General features: G+C 41.3%; 1 protein-coding gene across 6 annotated transcripts in view; it reads left to right on the top strand.

Annotated features, from left to right (window-relative positions):
• PALM2AKAP2 (PALM2 and AKAP2 fusion) overlaps positions 1–24,037 on the top strand; it is a 265,964-nt gene that overhangs the window by 56,535 nt on the left and 185,392 nt on the right. For all 6 annotated transcript variants that reach the window (XM_032097533.1, XM_032097535.1, XM_032097534.1 and 3 more), the window contains exon 3: positions 7,173–7,303. In XM_032097533.1, coding sequence (XP_031953424.1) covers positions 7,173–7,303 — 131 coding nt within the window. The remainder of the gene's footprint in view (positions 1–7,172; positions 7,304–24,037) is intronic.

The following is a 24,037-nucleotide window of genomic DNA, read 5'->3' as shown; positions in this document are numbered from 1 at the left end:
AGATAATCTCTGCAAAGTCTTTTGTCTGCCATGGTTCCAGGTGGGGCCTTGTAATAGTGTCCACTATTTATTTTTATTTACTTGTTTACTTGCTTCTTTTATTATTTATTTTCTCATCTCCCCACATGTACCCCCCTTACACTCACAGCCTGGTGGCTACTAACTAGTGTTGTACCAAAATTCTGTTACTCCAGGAGCTGTAGGGAAACAGGAGACATGCTTTTTGGGGACAGGCGGAGCACTAGTCCCTTTGGTGAGCAGACTGCTTTGGAGATCCTGGCCTCAGTGGTCCACTGCAGTAAGGATTTTATGAAAAGGAAAAACTCAGGCAAATTACCCATGCCTGTGGTGCTGAGAAGGAACTTAGGAAGAGGTTATGCCATCAGTCTCCAGTGCCTGGTCACAAAAGCTTGTCTATTACAGTGGACAGGTCTAAACACAATGGAAAAAATTAAGTTAATGTGTTTTAATATTCTGTGTGATGAATACACATTAACCAACTGTTGGACAATCTTTGCAACTCTTAGATTAAATGTAATCCTTAAAAAAATTTTTAAGACATCTCTTCCTTAAGATATTTCTAAGAAATGTTTTGTTCATTTCCTGAACAAAGAATAACAACAACAAACTGGCAAGTCCAAAGGATGATGTTTAATCTTCTTTATAAACATGCTGTTTGCTCTTGATCTGGCTAAGCTTCACTAGCTAGGATATTTTTTTTTGTTGTTTAATCATACATATGGAAGCTATGACAATGTGATTCAAGTAGAGACTACAATCAAGCTGCAAATTTTTCAGCTTGGCTTAATTCCCTAATCTGGGCAATGCTTGAATCATACCATCTATCATGCACACATGCTCCTTGGGCTAGAACAAGTGTCTTAGATAACTGGAAAGGCAACAAGAAGTTTTGCTGCTATATAAAACCAGATCATACCAGCAAGCTGCAAATGGCTGCTTGTCCTGCTCCAGGGACAGTCATACCATACAAGGCCACAACCATCTTCCAGCAGAGAGTGTAGAATCTCTTGTGTTTACTGAGGACCACACCTCTCCTTTATTCTGCAAGTAGATTCTCTCACACTGAAAACCCATATAGGAAAACTCTGCATCAGTCTGAGCAGAGTCAGACTGTTTCATTTGCCTAATGGAAAATTAAATACTACAGCATCACTTAGGAATACATTCCAAGAAGCTGCTAATTTCCAGATGGACTTACCTGTCATACAGCTTATGTCTACAGCCCCTTTCTTCATTTGCATATTTATTCACAAATGGTTAAGGGCATCTAACATTAACATGCCTGCTCGCACTACAGGCATGTGAATAACCTTTTTTTTTTGAAAGGCAAGGGAAGGCCTGCTGGCAAAGGAACAAGTCTTTCTATAATCTCAGTACCTCGTGTCCCAGTAACCTCTTTGCTAAGGCTGGCAACAGTGCTGTGCATCAGCAGGCCAGACCCAGACATGCTGGGTAGCCTGTACTAGCTGGGTTAGAGCCAGAGGAACGGCTGGGGAAGCTGCACAAGAATACGACAGCAAGAAATGCAGTGTTTGGAGAGGCTACGGAAAGAGAGTAGGCAGGACAAAGGAGGAATCCCAGAAGAGCTTTGACAGTGGTTGTTCTTGCACTTGTGTCCCTTACAAGCTCAGTAATACCAGCCCATGCAGATGCTTGGGAGCACGCACAAGCAGAACAGGCTTTGCTGCTCTGTGAGGCTTTCCCTCTTGCAGCTGAACCACTGGGTGACGGGGGGGCCCCAGGTAGCTTGCAAACAGCAAAGTCAGACTCATTGCTGCCTCCAGAGCTCCAGATCTGCCTGAAAACCTCACCCTTTTTGCATGGAGGTAACTTTCTGAAATGCAGAGACCAAATCTGAAATGCAGCTGGTTATGCTAGCATCCTAATGGGAATGTTTGGGGGTAACATCTGACTCACAGTGACAGGCAAAAGAAGATTTTCATTGCATTCTTTTAGTAGGCTGTGGGCTGGTTATATGTATATTTGAGAACTTGGGAAACCAACCTTTTGCATTCATGTTTTTCCATGGCACAGATACTAAACAGATAGAGGGAGAAAATAATTTCATATTAATAAATAACTCCAGCTCTAAAATGTTAATGTCTCATGGTCTTCAAGCCTCAAAATGCAAAGACTTTTGGCAAAACTTCAATTTGGCAAAGACTTAAAGATTTCAGTAAAAGTGCCTTTGATGTAGCCCTGCTGATTTCAGTGGAATTACACCAGGAATCATTAGCGGCTGTTTTCTAGGGCACAGAAGACCATAATTACCCGGAATAATCCACATCCACAAGTGTTTCACAAGAGCAGGCACATTTTACTGGAGGAGGCTCTTTGGGCCAACTTTTGACCTTTGTTTCTTCTCAGGATTATCATCTTCCTTGAACTTAGGAGACAGAAGAGTCCACTTCAGCAAGCACTGCTTTCAAGGAGAGATAGTACTGATTGTCCCCTAACCGTTTGCAAGCACAAAAACCACACAAAGCTTATTTAAGGAACTACCTCAAAAGGTAGCAGCACAGCAAGGACTGGGGCTTTTCTCTTGTCCTAAAAAGTCATGTCAAGTCTGGCAGATGTGTCTGGGCCTCAGGTTAAGACACTGTTACAATACATGTGGGACTGGAAATGTGTTATTCTTATGAACAAAGTTTATGGAAGTTGATTCAAAATTAGCAAGGCTGATGGCTAGAACTAATCAACTTCCACAACGCAGGGATTGCAGAGGTGGCATGGAATAGGCATAATGATTTATGAAAAGGATGCTAAAAAGTTTTACTTGCTGTAATAAAATGTCCTCCAATACGTAAACTTTCGATGCAACATTAAAGCAGAATGCAGCACTAAAAGTAAAGGTGTTCTTTGGATATACAGCATTAATTCTACTGTGTGCATTTGAGAAACTATGCATTATTTCCTTGCTAGCACTAAATGTAATAACTTAAAGCCCTCAGGCTTCACTGTCCTGAAGCATGAAACTGGAATAAATAGCACAGAAGATTGCTGTGCACCACTTTTATGGCCATCACTGTGTCTGCTGCATTCAGACATTTGGCACAATTTCTTTCTGTCCTGTCCAACATTTGTTCACTTATTTCTGTCCTCACTATGGTCTGTTCACTTAATTGTGACCTGGTTTTTTCCTTTTTTGCATGGTGCAAAAGTCACTCTGTTTTCCTATCCTTGAATTAACGAAACCAAGTAAAGCTGCCAGTTATTTTTACAATCTCAGTTCTCAATTCTGTGCAGACAAACCAAATCAACTGAGAGCAGTGGCAACCTAGAGGATCGCAAGTCTGGTGCCCTTTCCACTTCAGTAACAGAGAGCATTTTTAATGACATGATCTATTTTCTGTTGAAAGGTTTAGCCCTGAAGAAGTTGTTTTCTTGCAGTAAATGAAAGAATACTTATACCAAACAGTACATAGCATAGCTGCTGCTCCATCAGTGAAGTGGGTCCTTCTGAAAGTACAGCATATTCACTGTATTCACAATATTCACATATTCCAGTATGGCAATGAGCTGTACTTCAATAAGCTGTAAAAGTACCTATATTTTTACAGTAGTGTATCTGGCCACTCTAAGAGCTCTTTATCATTTTGACAACATCTAATCATATAGCACAACCTTGGTGCATAAAGCTCTAAAATGCAGTAGAGAGTTAAAGCTCATAGCAGACAATGAAGGAGAAACAATGCTGAAATACTAGCTTGTGGCCATTTTAATCACAGGCTGTTAAGCAAATGCACAATATCGTTGAGCGGGGATAGCTCATACAGGTGGGTATTTCTGGGTTCCATCCTCATGCAAACCTTCTTTTAACACATTTGAGAAACACTTCCTATTCTTCCTGGGATAAGATTTTGCAAGATTTTTTAAAGAAACATATCTGAAATTTCATAGCTATGGAGGACAGATGGCAGCAAACTCTCTTTTGTTTCCAATCTGCATCTGGTTCTGGTTTGCATCTGTCTGGGTTGCTTTGATGTGGGCTGCCTCACTAGACTGTCTCATATCCAGGAGCGGTGCCTGAGCACCCAGCACAGCTCTACCACTCCCTCACTACCCACCCTTAGTCTCATCATGTGTACTAAGGCCTTCCCTACGTGCTTGTGCTGAAAACACCTCCTTGAGAAATGCTTGCTTAAAGCAGGTGAGAAATTTTTCTACCCCTGCCCGCTGCTTCATCCCTACACCAGTTATCTGGCTGGGGAGAAAGTGCTTGCTGCACAGCCGGATGCGGGACCAGCATCCCCTGGTGTATGCCTGCCTGTTAGCCTATCGTATCTGCAGCGTGTGTATAAATACACACAACCTCAGCAGCTTGGCAAATAGACTGTCTGCAGTGTAGGAAATGCATTTATAAATGTTTCCATTTCTCAGTCTTCTTGTCTGAATTCCTCAGTATAGTATTTAACAAATGCCTTAATTTTCATCTTAAAAAGGAGAGCCAGAAACATCAAAGCTTCCGGTTTTCCTGTTTTAGATAAAATATGCTAACATTTCACCCGAGAGGGAGGATTTTTAGTACATCATAGCATTCCTGTCTCTAAATATGTCTTTTAAAATATCCCATTGATGCTTTCCAGTTTCAAATTCATGCTATTAATAGGTTAAAAGAAAAAAAAAATCTGGAAGAAAGAAACCATGTGATTTTGTAGCTTAAGTGTCTCCTATAAACAAAGACCAAAACAAAGGCTGTACAAAATACCTTACTTTTAGTGTACAGCAGTTGTACTGAAGGGACTGACTTCTCCCTATGTGAGCATCAGCACGAAGACTCTGTAAAAGCACATTAAAAAAGCCTGGGTTTTATCTGTCCTTCTGGAGTAGGAGAGGAGTGACTGTTAACTTAATGTCTTCAGTGCCAGTGCTGTCCAAGCAGCACTTTGTCAAAGGCTTTATCTATTTATTTTTGCTGGAGCCATATCTAAAACAGGTTTAGAGCAGAGAAGGCTGTCCTCATCTTTAGAGTTTGGTCTTTAGAAACTTCGGGGTTTTTTCCAACTGAGTGTCCCTCAGGATTTCAGATTCAAGACCACAGCTGAATATGATACACGCAGCAACATAGCTCCTCATGCAGCTGGTCCACATTTGAAAGAAAAGGCAGCAATTTGCTAAAGAGCAGTCAGCCTTCACTAGGCTTTGCACTGGATTTAGCCTAGCAGGTACCCACTGAGCTGTGCTATGGAGACTTTAAAAGCCAAAGCGCAGATTGTGAAATGCTTAGCCCCACAAGACCTGTAAATCCTGTCTCACTTTGTTTCTTCATACAAGTGATGACTTAAGAGTCCTCTTCTGAGGGGACATTTCTATAGCACAGTGAGTCTGAATGAGGTCATGAAAATTCTGGCCAGTAATCAGCTCATTTGAACGCAAAAATTTCACTACCGGCACATTAAATGTGGCAGGAAGCACTAGCAGATGGTAGTGCCAGGACAAGGAGTAGCAAACTGCAGAAACTGTGGCTGGAGATAGCCTCTTGTAATGTTTTGGCGACTAACACATTGGAGGCCATGAGCAAAGCTGAATTCAGCCAGGTAAAGTATGTCACCAGCATCAGTGGGTCTGACTGTTGAACTGGACTCATGGGACAAGAGCATGAGACCTTTTCTGTTATGCAGAAGTCCTAATTCACATAGAAATCACTTTAAATCTGCCTAGACATCCTCTCATGCACAGCACAGTTAAAGCCAGTGAAAGCTTGAGTAATTTATAAAATACAATTTGTGTGTACATTGCTTTATGTCTGCTGCCTTACTAAAATCTAATTGCCTGACATCAAATAGGTCATGGAGTGACAAAAATAGTTTGTGCATAGATACTATGTCTATATATACACACACACACTCAAAAACTTGCAAGAAAGCCTTGTCTGTCATGTCAAAAATGTTTCTATTTTGGGCGAGGTTTGAAGCTTGCTCTTGGTGGTTAATGTTTTCCCCTTATACATAGTTTGCACAAGTCATGTTCCAGCGACAAGCATGGCATTGAAAAGACACATACGGCATGTTTGGGCTGCCTCTGAAATCCAATTTCCTTGAAGTGATGATTTCCTGATTAACTCCTCTTTGCAGAAGAGGAGCTGGTTCCTTGAACTAGCCTTTCCAATCACTTTGCAAATTCAAAACCAAGGCTCCCCTTTACTGATCAATGCAAGGGAAAGTTTGTTTGGTCACCTGGCTGACCTTTTTTTCCACCAGCTCTATTTCCCTCTTGCCAAGGGGCAAAGTCCTGCTTAGGACTTTGGGCTCCTGATTTTCCTCATCCTATCCCCTGCATTCCTCTGCCGGATTTGGGCCGGAAAAGGAACATACATGCAGTGTAAAGGCACATATGCAGTGTAAAGCATGTCTTTCAAACAGTGCGCCTCCCCTGGTGAACTACCCTGGATAAGCTGCAGTTGTATTAAACGGGGACCAGGTGAGGCTATAGACACATTTTTGGTATAGAAAGCACAACAAAACTCCCAGGAATAATTCTCTTGGGTGAAGGATATTGATGCTTTTTTCAGCAGTGTTTCTGTGTCCTGGGTTGTCCATGATTTCTGGAGGACTTTTGTTCATTTGTTCTAATTTGTGTGTGCCCAAGAGATGATGTGTATGTTCATGTTTATGTATACATGTGTCTGTCTGTCTGCCTGTAAATATATGGAGACACATCTGCTGTATAAATCAAAAAACTACAGCTTTGATTGATTTAATAGCAGACTATTTTTATACTCCATGAAAAACATTACATTTAGAGCACACTGATCTTTTGGTTTTGAAGCTTTGGAAAGTTTATGACTTTAGTCCTTCCAGCACATGCCTTATCATTCACAAGAAATCCACACTTCAGTTCAAAAATGTCAGTTCTTGCAGGACTTGCTAATTAGCTAATTTTAAACTCTTGGTTTTATTAGGAGCTAAAAATAACTTCATATTAAGGCATCGATGTTAAATAAACTCTATACTGTAAAAGTGACACTCAGTGTGGAAGAATTGACATCTGGATAAACAGCTAATCGTTTGGCTGTTATCAACTGTCTGAAGCAGTAAGCAGAAATTCAGTGGACACATGCTAATATTCAGAAGCAAAGACAGCTTCTTCTCAATCTTCAGATAGTTTTTATTCAGTCTGTAGCTAAGACATGGGATTTTTTTGCATTACAGTCAAAAGCTCTTCGGGAAAAATGGCTGCTACAGGGAATTCCTGCTGGCTCTGCAGAAGAGGAGGAAGCCAGAAGGAAGCAGTCAGAAGAGGATGAGCTGAAGGTGAAAAAGCTGGAAGAAAACATACACAGGTAGGGACAGCTTCCTTTAGCTTTGCCTAAGAACAATCACTCCCGTTAAGGCTGGAAACTTTCCTTGCCGAGGTCCCCATTTCTGGCAGCAGCTAATGGCAGCTGCCCAGACAAGCCTGTAAAAGGCAGTCACACATGCAGCCAAATATGCCCAGCATTTGTCTCCTAGATGTCCATGTTGTGCAAGATAGAGTCATTGTGTTATCTTTGTGTTTAATGGACTTTTATGGATTTCTTTCATGAGGTAGCTAAAAAGAGGGCCAAGTTCCCCGTTCAGATGCATGTATATGACTTGATCAACACTCAAGAGATTCTCCATTCCTTTACACCTCCTACAGCCAAAATTAGTTCACAGAGGGAGAGCACCCATTTGCACTCACTTCACTGGTGCAAATGACTTTTTGAAATGCAGCAGCAGATGCCATCAGCAGATCAAATACCTACTGTTTTCAGAAGCATGGTTTGGGTGTTAGAACTATTTTCTTTTATCACTTTCCTGCTGCAGTCTGAGTTGACATTTGTCCTCTTTTTTGTGTTTTCCTTTCTTTTGTTACAAACAAAGGTCTCTAAAGCTCACAAGAACAGTGCTTTTAATCCTCACGGAGCAAATTCCGGAGCTGTTTCTATCATTTAGGCTATGTAAATTTAGAGTTTTCTCAGCTGGCAAAAGCTGGTAAAACTTGGCAACACAACTTTTATAAATATGTCAGCTAAGGCTACAACAGAGAAAAAGGGAACAGGACCAGAAGTCCAGGGGCTGATGTATTAACTTATCATCTGGTGAATTCAATTTGCCTTATGGCAGGTTTCTTGTGAAATTTCTTGGAAAAGTCAATGAGAATGTTTGTTTGAGGATATACACAAGCAGACCTTCCCTAAGATTGGACAATGCTAAATTACTACTATGAGGAAGATGTAGATCAGCATGAATGTGAGAATTCTGTCCTGCTACTGATCTTTGTCCTGTGATTTCGTGTTAATTGAAACTGAGAATGTATATTGTTCTTTTACATTTGTGGTAACATAAGGCAAAAAAACTTCTTTTAGAAGTTTTCTTTTAGATTTCATATTATTCTAGATTTCATATGCTACCTGATGTTTTACTTCATAAATTAATACTGTATAGGGAAAGAATACATGGACTGTGCTTCAGAAATATGTACTGTCATACATATTTCATCTAGTGCTGAATGCTGCAAGGTGCTAAGAGCTCTGACCCCACCCAGCAAAGAGAGTGTCTAATTTCAGCTATACGAGTACCACCACTGAAGGCAGTGAAACCTCTTCGCTTAATTAGTTCAAAGTGTAGGATGAAGGATTGTGCAAAACCTTTCCCCTGTAGTTTGCTTTTTAACTTCCTTACTGCAGCCATCAAATCAAGTATTTGAATATTTGAAAGTAGCGGAGCTCTCTTCTTCTATGACCACCTATCTGTCAAATGACAGGTCAGCTGCTTTCTCCAGAGTTGAAGACATTTGTGTGGCAGCCTCACTAGCACACTAAACTTCCCTGTTGTCTTTCTAAGGGAATTCCAAAGATAGTAATAAAGTATTTTAATTTAAGTGAGAAAATATTGTGTCTGAACTGTAGATATTAGACAGCAGAGGTTGAGGTCATTAGTCTAATTACAGTTTACATCCATGACACATCCAGAGCCCATCAAAATAGGCTGAGAAGGTAAAGGGCTGTAGAAGGGGGAAGAAAAAGAGAGTCAGTGTTAAGCTCATTATCCTGAGGAGTGAAGTAGAACGAACTCATCCTGCAAGTATTTTTCTTGCTGCCTGTGCACTACATTTTCCCCCTGCATTCCCAGGAAAGAAACAAAGGGGAAGTATTACAGGGAGATCATTCATCTGTTCATGTTTGGAGGGGATCAATGGCCCTTTGGAAGTCCATTATGCCCTATCCAGGGGAACTCTGCAAAAAAGCCTGAACCCTCTCAACAAGGGTGGCAGAGGACAGACTAATCTGGTTCACCTGGAGGACAGAAAATTACTTCAAGACAAGCCCTAAGGCTGATTCCACAGGACTATAAACACACTATCCACTGTGCCATGGATCTTGCATATTCATTATTGTCACACTGCATCATACGTGCAAGCAAAGAGCAGCTGCAGTATCAATGTATCTGTGAAAAAGTCTTGTGACACACATACTGGAATATATATATAAAAATACATAATATATTTAAAAATATATATCTTTTGTGTTTCCTCTTAGATCAGGGTGAAGCGTATTTGTGAGGGGCAATATGCAGTGCCTGTTGGCAGCCAGTACCCATGACCCTGCTTTAACAAGGGGGAATGTGCAGTCATCCCATTCCTCTTGCAGCAGAGCATCCCATCATCATGACAGAGAGCAGCATTTCTTCCACACACACTGAAGCACTCAAAAAGGTTCTTTTCTCATGCTTCTGCTTCTACTACTTGAATAGCTGTGGTGAAAGAGAAGCATCCTTCCTTATTTGCAGGCCAGCTGTAAAGAGTAGGTCTGACAAACTGTGGCACTCAGAACAGAAAACTGAGAGTGTTTGAGGCCAGACGAACATTCCTAAGCGAGGTTGTGGCCTCATGTAGGTGGGCTCATGTATCTGGTGGGCTTGTGAGGATGTGTGCACTCCAGAAAAGACCAATACCTCTTGGAGAAACAGTAGGGTTAGCACTGAGTTTGTAGATGGTCTTTAAGACCTTTCACATCACACAAATGCTTTGGTTGGGTATTGATCACGCTGGTTCAATTTTAAGTGACTTTCTCACTAAAATCATAAATTTTGCAAGATGCAAACATGCTTCTAATGTTTATTCTTAAGCTAGTGTAACCAGTTCTCCTTTGTGTGGGAAGTGTTTAATTTCAACTGAGGCAGTGAAAATTCATAAGTGTACAGACTGCTTCTTATTTATTAGACTTCTACGTTATTTTGTCATGATACAGGAAATCATATACTTCAGTCTGTAGCTTGCAAGGATATGTGCATATGACTCAACTTAGGCATGAGTAAGTGAAATGATTTAATGAGCTTCCTCGTCTGCAAAAGCATTTTGAAGAAGAATGCCTACGTTACTCAGCATTTTTGTGCACTTAATGTCAAGCAGTAGAAAAACTATCAGCATCAAAAAAGAGGGATAAAGCAGAACAAATAATGCAATGTAAATAATGTAATGCTATTATTATGCTGATAGTTAACATCAGGAGGATGTAGAAGTACATGATGTACATATAAGTTAAAAAACAGGGAGTGCAAGGTGAGGACAAGATGCAGGCATATGAATGGTGTAACTGTGGATTACAGAATGATGATTTGACATTCGGGATTAGTTTAATATGTTTAGAACCCTTGTAACCAAGAATGCAAAGTGAAAATCAAGGAGTCAAAAAAGCTGAATAAATTTTGGTCCTGGATTTCCAGCACTCCTGCTTGCCTGACTTCAATCTTCAGAATAAGACAAGATGCCCCATGTAAAAATACAGTGTCTCTTGCATTTCTTTAAAAAAAAGTGGTTGGTCCAATGGACTTAACAAGAAGACTGAACCCCTTATTCAACAGTCGTTGAGTCCTAAGAAGACTGGATGTCTGCCAGTAGTGGGATGACATTGTTATATGTTTGAAACCTGGCAGGATGATTGACAGCATCATTGTATCAATGTCAGAGTGAAGGCAGACATGGGTATCTCTTGACACAAACTGCTCTTAGGCACAAATTTTAAAGCTATTTAGTTTTTTATGCCCCTGTAAAGATCGTGGGTCAGTGTTAGAGGAAAGCAGACATTTCTGAGTTTCTTTCCTATTGTTACACAGTGCAAAAGTGGTCTCCTGTTTTTTGCAGCTACTTTAGATTTGGAGTAAATGATAGTAAAGGAGTGAAAAATGAATGGAAAGCATTTCCCTTCCCTTAAACTTATTCTCCAAATCCCAAACCTGAAACATATCATTTGGGATAGCATTGATAGAGATTCCCAGTCAGCTTTAACAGACATATCTGTGATAGTGTGTTGTAGGTAAAACAAATGCTGCAATGTGTTGCATGCCTCCCCTGGTTTGTTTTACTTACTGCATGATAGTCTGGTTTTTTTGCAGCAGTGAATGGAAAGCTGGCATTTGACATCTGGGTTTTAACAGGTAGCATTCACAGAACAGAGCAGCCCACCCAAAGCCTGCTATTCCTTCACAGCATTTCAAATGCTCCAAAAATTATTTAGTTATATTAAATTAAATTATACTTCATGATGGTGGCCTGTGTTTACTCCAACAGAAGGGTTTCTGTTGCTCTGAAGCTTTTGGGTAGCATGGAGATAAGAAAAACTCCGTATCTCTACTTGATGATGAACATTTGCATGAAGTACCAGGACTGGACTTGTTGTGGTTCCTGCAGTAAAGAAACCCAGTGAAATAAACGTTCAGCACAGTGACATATCCCTCCAGTAATCAACAGGGCATCTGTTCACCTTGGATGAGGAGGTGCCCAACAGCTCCGAGGAGTGAGAAATTATTATTCTAGCCATTTTGGATGTGTGGGCCAGGCAGGCAGCTTAAACCGGTGGATTCTGGATCCCCAAAATGCAGACACAAGAACCATTTGTGGCACTTTGGCACTGTGACAGCTCTTGGGGGTGAAGCAGTGCAGGACAGAGGCCAAGCTGTATGCAGATCCTGTGTTCTTTGCTCAGGACTACTCATTTGTCAGCACATCCAAGGTCCTAATGCTTGCAAAAGCCCTTTGGGGTTGTGAAATGCTTCACCTTTCTGCATGCTGGTGGTAAGCCACTGCTGTGTCACCTCTAGGAGAAAGCTTTTCCATTGTGGTCCAGCATGGAGTGAGAGCTCCACTGTTAATGACAGGAGGGTCTGTGCTTTGGCCCATAGAGCATAAGCTCTCTCTTGGGACAAGCATATCCTTGCTGGTTGTTGCTGTCTTGCTGATGTGGGCAGGTAGTAAATGCGTGCAAAAAATTCCCTCCCTCCCAGCAGCCTCCATCTCAGAGTGAAAGATGCTTAATGAGAGGAAGTGCAGGAGAAGAACAACTTCCAAGAAGATCTGCAGATTCCAATTTCGGCAACCCCTCGGAACTGCAATTTCCAGAAGAGCACAAACTTCACCTCTCCTTGAGCTCTTTCTGGGGTTTATTTTCATATGTGATATATTTCTTGGGAAAACAGAGACCAAAACAAAACCAGGCAAAAATCCTCAGCAACAGGAAATCTCAGGTTTTCAAAGGAACCTGCTCTGCAGTGTGATTAGAGAATTTCTCAGAACTTGCATGATGATGCAAGAAAAGCAATGAGCTGGGAGTTGCTGAGTTTTTTCATATGGTATAATATATTCAGATGTAACACTTAAAAAAAGAAACAACGAGCCAACACTAAAAACACACAGCTTACTACTTCAGCTCTGAAACTAAACTCAAAATAGCAGAATGGCATGTCAGTGCCTTAACAGTTGCTTTAATGTTGGTGTTCTGGGTTTAATAGTAGCCATCTCTGGATCTTCCACAACTCCTAGGCACAGCTAGCTTGTAATAACTTAATGATTTCTATGCATCTTACAGAATGGAGAAAAGGAAAGACTCTTCAGCTGGAGCACAGACTCCCTCCACATCACCTATGTCTGCTCTCCTTAAATACATGTACCAGATATGGACCTTGATAAAGACACCCATTTGCCTAATTTGAGAGCCAGATATAAAAGAAGTCCCAAAACCCTGCCTATACATAGCAAGGGATTTTCCACCTCTAGTGCTTCTGACACTTCACCCATGTCAGGCGCTATAGATTTAGAGGCATGTTCCTTGGGAACAGAAACAGGTTGTCAAGGTGTTCTGGCTCCAGCTAGGGTAGAGTTAATTTCTTCTCGTGGTGTTTCATCTCCGGCTGGACTTAAAACCACCACACAAGGATGCATCTTTTTAGGCAAGGTAGCACTTATACAGTGCCATCAGTTTCTCTATGAGTTAACACTGGATCACATGCTGCACCCCCTTGTGAAAGGGGCAATACCTCTAGGTCAGGTTCAGCAAGAAAAATGCAATTTTAATAACTTCAGCCTTTCAATAAAATGGACATTTTGTACAAGGCTGGGTTTCTGTTGCCATAGTAGATGAGAGGTAGTAAAATATTATCAAATGAAAAACTCCAGAGTCTCCTTGGCTTAACATTTCAAAATTAAAAAGTCCACATCTCTCAGTGTGATGGTGTTAGCAAGATGGGGAAATCTCTTCATTATTCATGTATTATCTTATGTATTGAATCACCACAGATGCAAAGCCATCTTAGATCCTCACACTTCTTTTAAGCCTAGTAGAACTGACAGGGGTTTCCTGAAGCAGTGAACTGTGTTATAGCATGAAAAGTGGGGACTGGTGATCTTCATTATGTCCAAATTAAGTATTAATCATGGTTCAAATGGAATAGTTGGCTAGAGTAAAACAAAACTGAGTAGTCTCCACCCCTTTCCTTGTTATGCTTACTTTTGTTGAGGTTGGCTGGTTGGTTTGCTTTCCTGGTGTACCAGCCTTAACACAGGGTAGTGCAGGTGAAACAGCTCCTTACATACAGTTGGTTCATATATCACTTGGTAGATGGAAAAAAATAAAGTTGTGGAAATTCTATAACAGGAAGACAAGTTTGTGTGAAGGTAACCTACACATGCACAATCCTGAAAGACATGACAAACCAGGATTGTATTCAGAAAAAGGCAGAGAGTAAGGCGGCAGCATGAATTTGTTTTATTCTTTACAGGATCATTAGTCTCTCTCCAAATTAAATCAAAGGACTTCTCTCTTCCCTGCCAAACCACTCTTTATGTGCTGGACATAAAGAGGCCAGAACATGCAGTGTACACATGTGTGTACACGAAATTCTGAGGTCAGGACATGCAGTGTACACACACACATGCTCACACACATGTGGTCACAGAGCCAGGGAAGACACAGCTGCAGTTCTGGTCCTCAATGTTCCCTTGTCCCAAAGGGCCAGGTTCATCCTGTTGAGTTCCAAGGGTTTAAATAAGTCACCTACATTGGATCATCATCTCATTTGGCCCCCCATGCAGACAGTGAGGGAACAGCATCACCTCTGTGGCCTGTGTAAGCCTCTCTCTCTCGTCCAGGTGCCTCAGTTAAGTGCCTCACGGGCACTACGGTGATGCAAATATTCACCAATAACCATTACTTGGGTGTCCGGTGCATCACCTGCTTATGACCCCGGGCTCTGCCCTGTCACTCTTGCAAGCCGTCAGCACAGACACGTACTTCTGCAGAGCTGAGCTAGCACTGAGTAGGTGGAGGTGGGGCAAGGTGCAGTGTCTGGAGCCACCCAGTGGGCATTGGCAGTCTGAGCCTCGATTTTAAAAAATCTGCAGTCTGAAAAGCATGCCACCTTCCCCGGAGGGCATTTTAACTCCTGCAGTATGTGAATCCCAAGGCAAAAAGTAAGGCGAATCCGTGATGATGGTCCACTGAAGGCAAAGTAAGACTGGATGCGCAGTAAGGAATCCTGATTGATGAGAAAGGGACACATGTAATGAATTTCCTTGGGAACTTACAGTTAAAGAAAAAAGAAAAGTCCCAAGGAGTCATGTTCAGGAACAGACAGTAATCTGCTTGCACATGTATCATGGTCTCTCTATAAAAAAGCGACCAAGCTGCAACAGAGAAGCTGAGTGCATTAGGAAAAAAATGTAGACATCCAAGAACGCAACACATGATTGACGTGGTCAAAGTAACAACGAGGAATATTCAGAGCACTTGGACCAGCATGTTAAAAAGGTAAAACATGCTCATTGCCATGTACAGGTATGGGTTTGTAGGCTGAAATGGTATATGGCTCTATAGTGTAAGATATTGACAGATCAGGCCCAGCAGCAGATTGCTACAAGAAGTCAAAGTAGGAAACTGACTTGGTATGACATATGTGCACAGGGGCAGCAAAACCCGTGGGGGAGAGATAGGGACTCATAAGTGGAGACTTCATACAACAAATGCACATGGATTAAAACCATTTCAAAGTTTGCATGGTGTCGGCTGTGACCTGTTGTGGCCACAGGGGAAAAAGGACTTATAGAGACGTCAGGAGTACTGCCAAGCAACAGAGGAGGGGGGGAAGGGAGGAAAGAAGGAAAACTCAAAAATTTTACAAAACCAGCAACATAAATTTAGTTTAAGGTCAGATAAAGCAGAGCTTTACCAAGGATTTCCATGCAATCAATACCCAGAGCTGCAATTAGGACTCCAGAACAAAGCATGTTGTGTGTTGCAAAGTTCGGTCTGAGAGGTCAAGCAACTGGAGTATTGGATTATGTCTTTAGAGTGTCAGTAATGGCTTAGAAAGAATATTTGGAGTGAAAGGTAGATTCCAGTTTACAAAGCACTGGAATCAGACTTGGACAACATTCATGCTTCTTTTCAGAATTCCTTCAGCCAGTGAAGACTATGTGATATGCAAGGAGTCATAGCTATGAGACAGTGGAGGAGAGGTATATACTGAAATTGATCCACCTGGATACTACCCATGTTAAATAATCTGTGGACAAGGGTCTGATATGCTCTAGGTGCCAGCAACATGGGTCTTCTGGGACTTGAACAGGCATCTGTTCTCCCTTCTCTGTAGCTGTCAGTCCACGTCAGATCAAATTCACCTAAATATGGGACCAGAGTCCTAAGAAGGCAAGTAAATTCAAAAACAAAATACCTGCCAGGGAAAAGATGCTCTAAAAGAGATGAAGATGATTCTGAATAACTGGATAACTGGTAAAACTTCAAAAAGCTGTGAAAACATTGTTTAGATTGTAAGTGGTCTGGAAGACCTGGCAGAGCAATACCATCTTCATGCTGTCCCATTCCCGGGAAAACACATTTAGTCCTCCATGTAAAAGTTCATAAAATTACTCCAATTCTGTACTAGAACGCTTTTAATTAATGCAGCTACACAAGCAAAGCTTGCCTTTGTGGATTGCTGTTTTTACCAGCAAAAAGTATGGACACTTAAATGGAGTGAGTTCTACAGGCAGAGGTTATGGTAGCCATGTACTTACCTCTCTACTAGAAAACATACTGAAATAAAATGTTTCTAATAATAACCTGCCCTCTGGGCAAAATGAGCACATCAATGGGAAAGTTTGCAGTCAGTGCTAGTAGAGAAAGTCACGGGGACCAAGTCTTTGCATCCTGCATTCGTCTAGACAATGTAGGTGGTGCAGAGTGTGTCTCTGGGAATTGCCTCAAGGAAAGAAATCAGCCATAAGAGTATGAAGTGCAGAATTACCCCTGGGTTAAACTCTTGCCTCTACCAAAGACTTCTTGCATTATTTGAAGCAAGGTACTTCAGCAGTTCTTCCACATCTTGTACTCTGGTGTTCATTTGTGCAATTATCTTTCCCACACATTTAGCATGACATGAACTGAGCTCTATGGTGTAGGAATTTCTTCTCACTCTATGAAGAGAACGTCTCTGGTGCCCCTTAGAACACTGAGAGAGTTTTTGCTCTTCAGAATTCTTCAAGTTTCTCTCTTATTTTGCAGTGGCAGCTGAGATCTGGTGCTTCTGAAGGCATGTCTTGAGGTGCCTCAGGCCTATGGTGTGACACACCTGCATAGTTAAATGGGTAGCTATTGCTGATAATTCCTAAAGAAGTTTTATTTTTTAATTCAGCTTGCAAAATTCTGTTACCAAACAACTGATTAATCTCTTTAATGTGATGGTGTTTTTCTTATCTTTGCCTATTAGCCACTGGGCTTGTTTTATTTCTTCTTTTTCTCCTGCTGTCTCTCTCTCTATACAATGAGTCAGGAATCCAGGATTTCTACTGGATCTCCAGATGGGTTGCATCACCCCACCAGGTGCTGTGCACAGTAGTATTATACTTTTTGCTGCAATGACTTTATATGTGTTTCATCAAGGCAAGCACTGACTAGAAAAGGAAGTGGGGACCAGAAGTATGGACTAGAGCCCAGGTTGCCAAGCTTGAGTGATGTTTTGTGTAGATAAGCCAAGTCTATAAGCAGCTGGTGGACCCAAATTGTAACACAGATCTTTAACACCAGAAGAAACTCTTGTTGTCTGCAAACAGATACCAGAGAGAGAAAGCAATTCCAGTTCAGACCCTGATGTATTTGATTGTAGCTCAGGGAAAGTGTCATAAATGTTGGAGTTATTGCTAGGTTGTTTAAAGGACTTTTTGTTTTTAGGAAACCCGCTTGAGAAACATGAACTTGCCTGCAGAATCTTAACTGCACAAAGTGTGAATAGACAGATATTCCCAGTAAACATGGATTACTGGTAATGCGTAGGCATATGGTAGGGGAACATGTAACACTCAAGTCAGATAAGTGACCAGAGAAAAGAACTTATAATTAAGTCTTGGAGCCATAGCCTTATACTAGTAGTTTTCCATTCGGTTTTAATTTTGTGCATTTTTAAAAACATACTTAGAAAATTGCAAATGCTGTTTCCTGGTATGAGTCCATCTTTAGCCTCATTTCTGCTCTTTAATGTCAGGGTACTTATTAATCAGGACAGTGAATTTCACATAAGTGATCCTCCCAAGAATCCACATTGCAAGCAGGAAATGGGCTGGCAGTCTGGTTTGCAGTAAGTTGTTTTTCTGTGGGTCCATTAGATAAAGGAACAGCCTTAGTAACCCAGGTAAGGTTTGCTGAGACTTTCAGTTGAAGATGAAGCTCTTACTTCCAACAGAATAGAAGGGGAATATGAAATACTACTGAGTTAACAGCAAAAGGCTAAGGGTTTTCTGACTTGTCTGATGACTTGGCACACCTGGAATAAGCCCAGAAAGGCAGAAGATTGCTAAATTTAGAAATGCATTCCAGGTATCAGCTGCTGCAGAGCAGCAATGTGTCGCCAGTAGAGCAGGGCATGTAAGTCTCATCTTGCTTTCAGCACCAGCTGGGGAAACCAGAGTAGTCAGTTCACCCTCTAAACTCTGTTCCAGAGGGTTTGCATGGGGCTAGCCATTGATTTGGTCCTGCAAGGACAAACCAGCTCACTGTCAGAAGTTATGCCCAGCAATAAGACATCACTTCTGATGTGGGGGAGTGGTTCGTATTTGTTACACTGGCAGTCCAGTTTTGATGCCATAGGATTTTCAGCTGAGAAAATAAATAAAAGCCAAAATAACATCATTCTGACTTTAGGAAATGTTGCAGCAGGAGAAAATGGTGAAGATACCACAGGATTTACATGTGTACCGTGATTATGCCCCAAAACATGCAAGGGAAATGCCTCATGCCTTTGAGCCCTTACGTCATTGGAATCGCCTTATGGGGAGAGCTGTGGAGAACTGCAGGGTGTCGCCATGCCAAGAACATGGTGATCCTCAGCTCTGTTTCCTTCTTGTGGAATAACTGTACTTTCACTTAGGCACAATCTAAAATCTTCTGCCTTCCAAAGGCTGGAAGTAACCATCACATCAGATGTAACTTGTTATGTCACACATATGGTCGTTGAAAGCCCAGTTTTAAGGCTACGGGCAATGTTTTGTAGTCTTCCAGTCAGGCAGCAGTGGTCAAGCTCCCGCCCCTCTTATCATCTTTTAGACAAGTAATTTCAGGAGCAGCCATCCTACTTTCAGAACCCCCATGTAATTCTCTGCTCCTTGCTACTTGAAATCAGCTTTACAAATGCAAATCATCAATCATATTGAAGCTATGTCACAGAAAAATCATCCTGTTTTCCTAGCCCTGTTGAGGCTACCAGGGAGGTTCTTTCATGCGTATGTAGCATCAAAGGTCAGGTAAAGAGTCCAGCTTGGTCTGGACAGCTGAAAACAGTATAGATTTCCCTGGAAGGATGAATTAAAAACAGGTTCCAGTAATTGAAGTCTGCTTCACACAAACCAGTTTTGAGAATTTGTGTTCTTCTTACCAGCTATTTTTTTTTCTTAATGTTTGTAATACATTGTTTCTACCCAGAGACCTTCAATTGTCAGGGATTGGTATAATCAAAATGATGCCACCTAAGGCAATACAAAACCACACGTGTAAGCACTCTGTGTTACGCTGGTCCATTAAATGCTCTTATTTAAAATTTACAGTACATGAACAGAAAACACTACCAAATCAGACTGTTGTCCACCATGTAAATTCTTCATCCATGCCTCAACTTTTTCCCGTCTTCAGAATGGGAACGTAATAGCTGGCAAAAGTTTTGATACCTGCAAACAATTAGCAGCACACATGAGAGAGCCGCATCCTGATGTCCTGGCGTACGGTGTCCAAGGCTACCATGGATCCCAGGACCAAACAGATTTTTTGCTGCAGTATAAGCTACTACACGTTACTTTTTGCAAGGCTTCTATTGCACTGCATTTTGTAGGCAGTTGTTTCACTCCTCAGGCATTTCAAAGAAGGAGAATGGAACAGGCACAGTTTCTCCCTCTTGAGTGCAAATGGAGGCCAGGGGAATGCACTGTGGTCCTTGGGAAGTGAAAACTCCTGCTTAAATGGGGCGTGTGACAAATGAAGACATTTAATGAACAGGATGACTCTTACAGGTGGCTCCTTGGTGGAGCTGTGCATTATCAGGCCCTCCACCAAACACCAGCAGCCATCCCTTGGGTACCAGGTTGGCTTTATGTGGCACTGGAGTGCTGTTGGGTTTTCACAGTTAAATCACAAACTTGCTTGCCTCAGTGGAGCTGTTCTTGACTTGCCTCAATTGCAAACAAGATAATACGGCTTTTCTTTTGACTAACAGATCAACAATGACTGTGAAACATGATGACTCAAGCAAAGTAGGGTGTCTGATATTCCTTCCTTATTTCCAGTGCTTATTTTGCCATCTGAAGTGTCTGTAGGGCAAAGCTGTAAAATTACCTATCCTGAAAATGTCTTTTTTCCTGTTAAGAGTGGTGGTATTTAATCATTTCACAGCTTCATTAGGTGGCTTGTCTTACCACTTACTGCATCAGTACAGACTGCATCATACTGGCAGCTTGAATAAGATGAGTAATACATTGATATTTTTCCATCTTAGCGGCCCTTGCTGAGCCACCTCATCTCCCAAAAGAGAAGACATTTGAAAAACCTAATGCAATGACCCAGCATTTCTGAAAGGTGATTCCTTCCTCATTAGTCTTTGCTTTACCTACTGCTGAGCTGGAAAGGATTCAGTGCAATAAGGGAAAGAAATATTGATAGCTAATGTTTGATTAGGGAAGAGGTAAATTGCGTTTAGTAATCTCTGACTGAACTGCTTGTTGCTTTGTTAGATTATATAGATATCTGAAAGTACTGTGCATGAACAAAGCTGAAAATGGGTTGCAAGTGGGCTTTCAAACTCCTTTCTCTAAATAGGAATAACCTTCATTCAAAAAATAATCATTATGGAAGCAACATATATTATGGATATCTGAAATTTTTCTTTCAAAAATTAAATATGTGACTTTTTTTGGCACAGAAATTATATAGAGAGATTCTCAGAAGCTGTAGTAGCCAGTAATACACAGATTTTTGCCCCTAGATATTTGGGACAAATTAACCATAATACAATCTATGTTGGATTAATCTGATTTTTTTGGTAATGGAAGCTTTTCCTGATTGTAACTCGACCACTAAAATAGAACATGGAACATCTTGGTTTTACTTAATTGTCTCGTTTTACGATTTTACTGGTGACAAGTTCATGCTGTTCTATGTACTGAGAACAATTTGCAGAGCTGAATATTTCTGAAGGAATGATATTTTTCATCTGAACCACGTGTCTTTTGAGCATGGTCCAATCTTAAGTAATTCTTTGAACGATTTTCTTTCCTTCACAGGAAAGTGTCTTCAAAACAAATAATGGTGTTTTGTGTCTACCCTGGGAGGAATGCTAGCTGGGAAATAGCCCAGAGTGTACAAAGCGTGTTAATGTGTCTGTTTGCCCCAGGGATGCTGAATCATGTGTTTGTGAGCCTATTCTGAGAGGGTTTGCATAGTGAAGGTTTTGGAAAATCCATTTTCTCTGGCTTTTCCTGGAGAACGGGAGTCCAGATTTTGCTGGATGAAAACTTTGATAAAGAACTGGAAAACCTTGGCAGGCAGAGAAAATAGCTTCCCATGGAGAATCAAGGTGAAGTTATAAAACATCGCCTTCAAAATCACCAAAAGTACTCCAGCAGCTCTCATTGCTGTTCTGTTAAGAATTTACTTTTAATAAAGTAGCTCCTTTGCAGGGCTTAGCTGTACTTCTCATGTCATACAGTGTATATTGTTTGTGAGAAATATTAGCCTAAGGACCATGCACCAGTTATTCATTTGGTGATAAAATATTAATTGTCCCTCTTTCTCCCCAGCACCTAGGAGGGGGAACCAACAGAGAGGCATTCCCTTTTTTGCTGCAGTTAGGTGGACTTTGATTACAGGATGAATTGTAAGGATTTAAAGCAGTCTTTGGTATTAAAGTTGCTAGAGTTTAACAGTTCCCACAGCTTTCTCTCTCTTAAATGCTATTCATATCCATCTTTTCCCCTACTGCCAAACCTCTAGTTTCTGTTTTATTTAATTGTTACATTTTTAAGAGTTTGGTAGCTTCTTCAATATGGCAAAGGGTTTCTGGGAAACAACAATTTTTTTGCAGATTCCTCTCCTGTCACATCCCAGTAAAGTGACCTGCTGTACAGACTGTCTTCAAGGCAGGCAGCCAGGTCTACAGGCAACATTTGGGTTATCACTCTCCTCTTTTGTCACCAAATTTCCTTTTAACTCTGGACAGCAATGTGACATGGCTCCATGATGAAACCCTCCTTTTCCTCTGCACTCATCAGTGGTGTGGTTCCGCCATTCCTCACTACCTGATTCTCTCTGGGGCAGCAGACAGGAATGCTCTTGCCACTCCAGCAGAGAGGGAGCTGGGGAATGCAAGAAACTTTCCAGGCTTTAGCCCTTGTTTCTTTGCCTCCTTTCATCCCAGGGGTCGCAAATGGGAGGATTTACAAACCCGCACATAGGAGTTTTACTTGGTGGTTTGTGGACTCGTGTCAGCTGTGCCATGCTCACTGAGCACAGGCCTTGATGGTCTTCAGGCATTGCTCAGCCTGTGTGAGCATGGCTGGAGAGGGTTGGACTACACAGGTCAGTCCTATTAATCCAGAAAATACAGGTCACAGGGTGATGGGGTGATTCTTTAATTACAGAAGGAATCTGGAAGTGTCAAAATAATACATTCTGTTTCAGCACAAGTTCTCCTCTGCTACACACTACTTCTGCTCCCTGCTCCCCTTTTTTCCTCATTATCCTCCTAGGAAGACTATTTTTTAATTAAGTGGGAGGGTAGATTTGCAGAAGAGAGAGAAAGTCTTTGTTCTTTGTGTCCCACATTGATTAGCATTCTTGTAGCTTCTCTGTTTGCTTATCTAAAAGGAGGCTGTGATTTGACTGAGAGAAGAATAGCTTTTGCATATTAATTTTCTCCTAACCAAAAGCATCTAGGTTATCCTAACGATACTGGAAAAAAATCTAAGACTCAGTTGCTACTCTCAAATTCATTTAAATAGTAACATAGCCTGACAAGTCCAGTGGAAGATACACCTGCAAGAAGAGAAAGTCATTAAAAAACTATGCTTATTTTAAAAAGAGTATTAATCATCTTAACCTCACCCTACACATGGAAGCAAATCTTTGGAGCATGAATATCTCTTCCAGCCAACTATTCAGAACGAGGAATTTCTGCGGAGTGGTTAGTTTGTAGGGAGACCCCACAAAATATAAAGGTTAGGGATCCACTAGGATGACCATGAAATTACAAAGTCTGTGACTTACAAATGGAAAAATAAATTTAAAATAATGCATTTGGGGTAGGCAGATTTCAGTAAATCCAACATTTCATAGCTGAAAGCTTTGATGCATAGACGAGTTACACAGACCTGTGGAAATACTGACTATATGCTAGACATTGATGGCTCTAGTTTTATCTCTGCCACCCAGAGCCTGGCTTTCACTTTCCAGGGGTACAGGATTTCACCTACAAACATCTAACCCCACCATGCCCCTATCAAGAACCAGAGGAGCTATTAACTATCCAGGCTTTCCAGACACAATGCCTGTGTCTCATTTTTTAATTCTCTGAATATCATGATTAATCTTTTATTTCATCAGACACCTCTCACGGGCATCTACCTGCAGTGTGAAGGACAAAAGACCTGGATGCTGCACTCCCTTGGGTGCTGTTCCAGTCTCAACTAGAAATCACAGCAAACCATAAAAATTACCATAAAAGCACAAACTGACACAGAGGAAAGATAGGCAGTATTGGACCAGACTCACTGCACTAAATCACTGGCTTTTCCTTGGCATTAAGCAAAGACAAAAGGTCACAGAAAATGGAAATTAGTTCAGATTGCTAAGCATGACTTGAAAGAGTTGCAAAAGCAGGTGAGGATAAAAGCCAAAAAAGGAAGAGGCATAATATGCTCCATACCGTAATAGGAAATTATTCTGTGGTAGTGTTACAGGTAGAGAGAAAACAAAGGAAAATGCTAATCTCCTGTTCTACAGAGAGGAAAGATGGTAGATGACACTGAGATAAGAGTCTTGTTTTGCTCTTCAGTCTTCACTGAAAAGGTGTCCTGCAGTTGGGCAAGAAGTGCAGTTGCACCAGGTACAGACTGGAGCAGAATCAGGAAAAACAAGTTGAAGAGTACTGAGGCCAATCAGACTGGTTTCAGATCATCTGAGCATGGTGAGTTCCATCCCCAAACTGGACATCTGGCTGAAACCATCTCAGAATCTTGTCCCATTGAGATC

The sequence above is a fragment of the Corvus moneduloides genome, chromosome Z (genome assembly GCF_009650955.1).
Source record: "Corvus moneduloides isolate bCorMon1 chromosome Z, bCorMon1.pri, whole genome shotgun sequence".
Classification (NCBI taxonomy): Eukaryota; Metazoa; Chordata; class Aves; order Passeriformes; family Corvidae; genus Corvus; species Corvus moneduloides.
The sequence above is the reverse complement of the archived record's forward strand: the minus strand, read 5'-3'. Positions and strand labels throughout refer to the sequence as shown.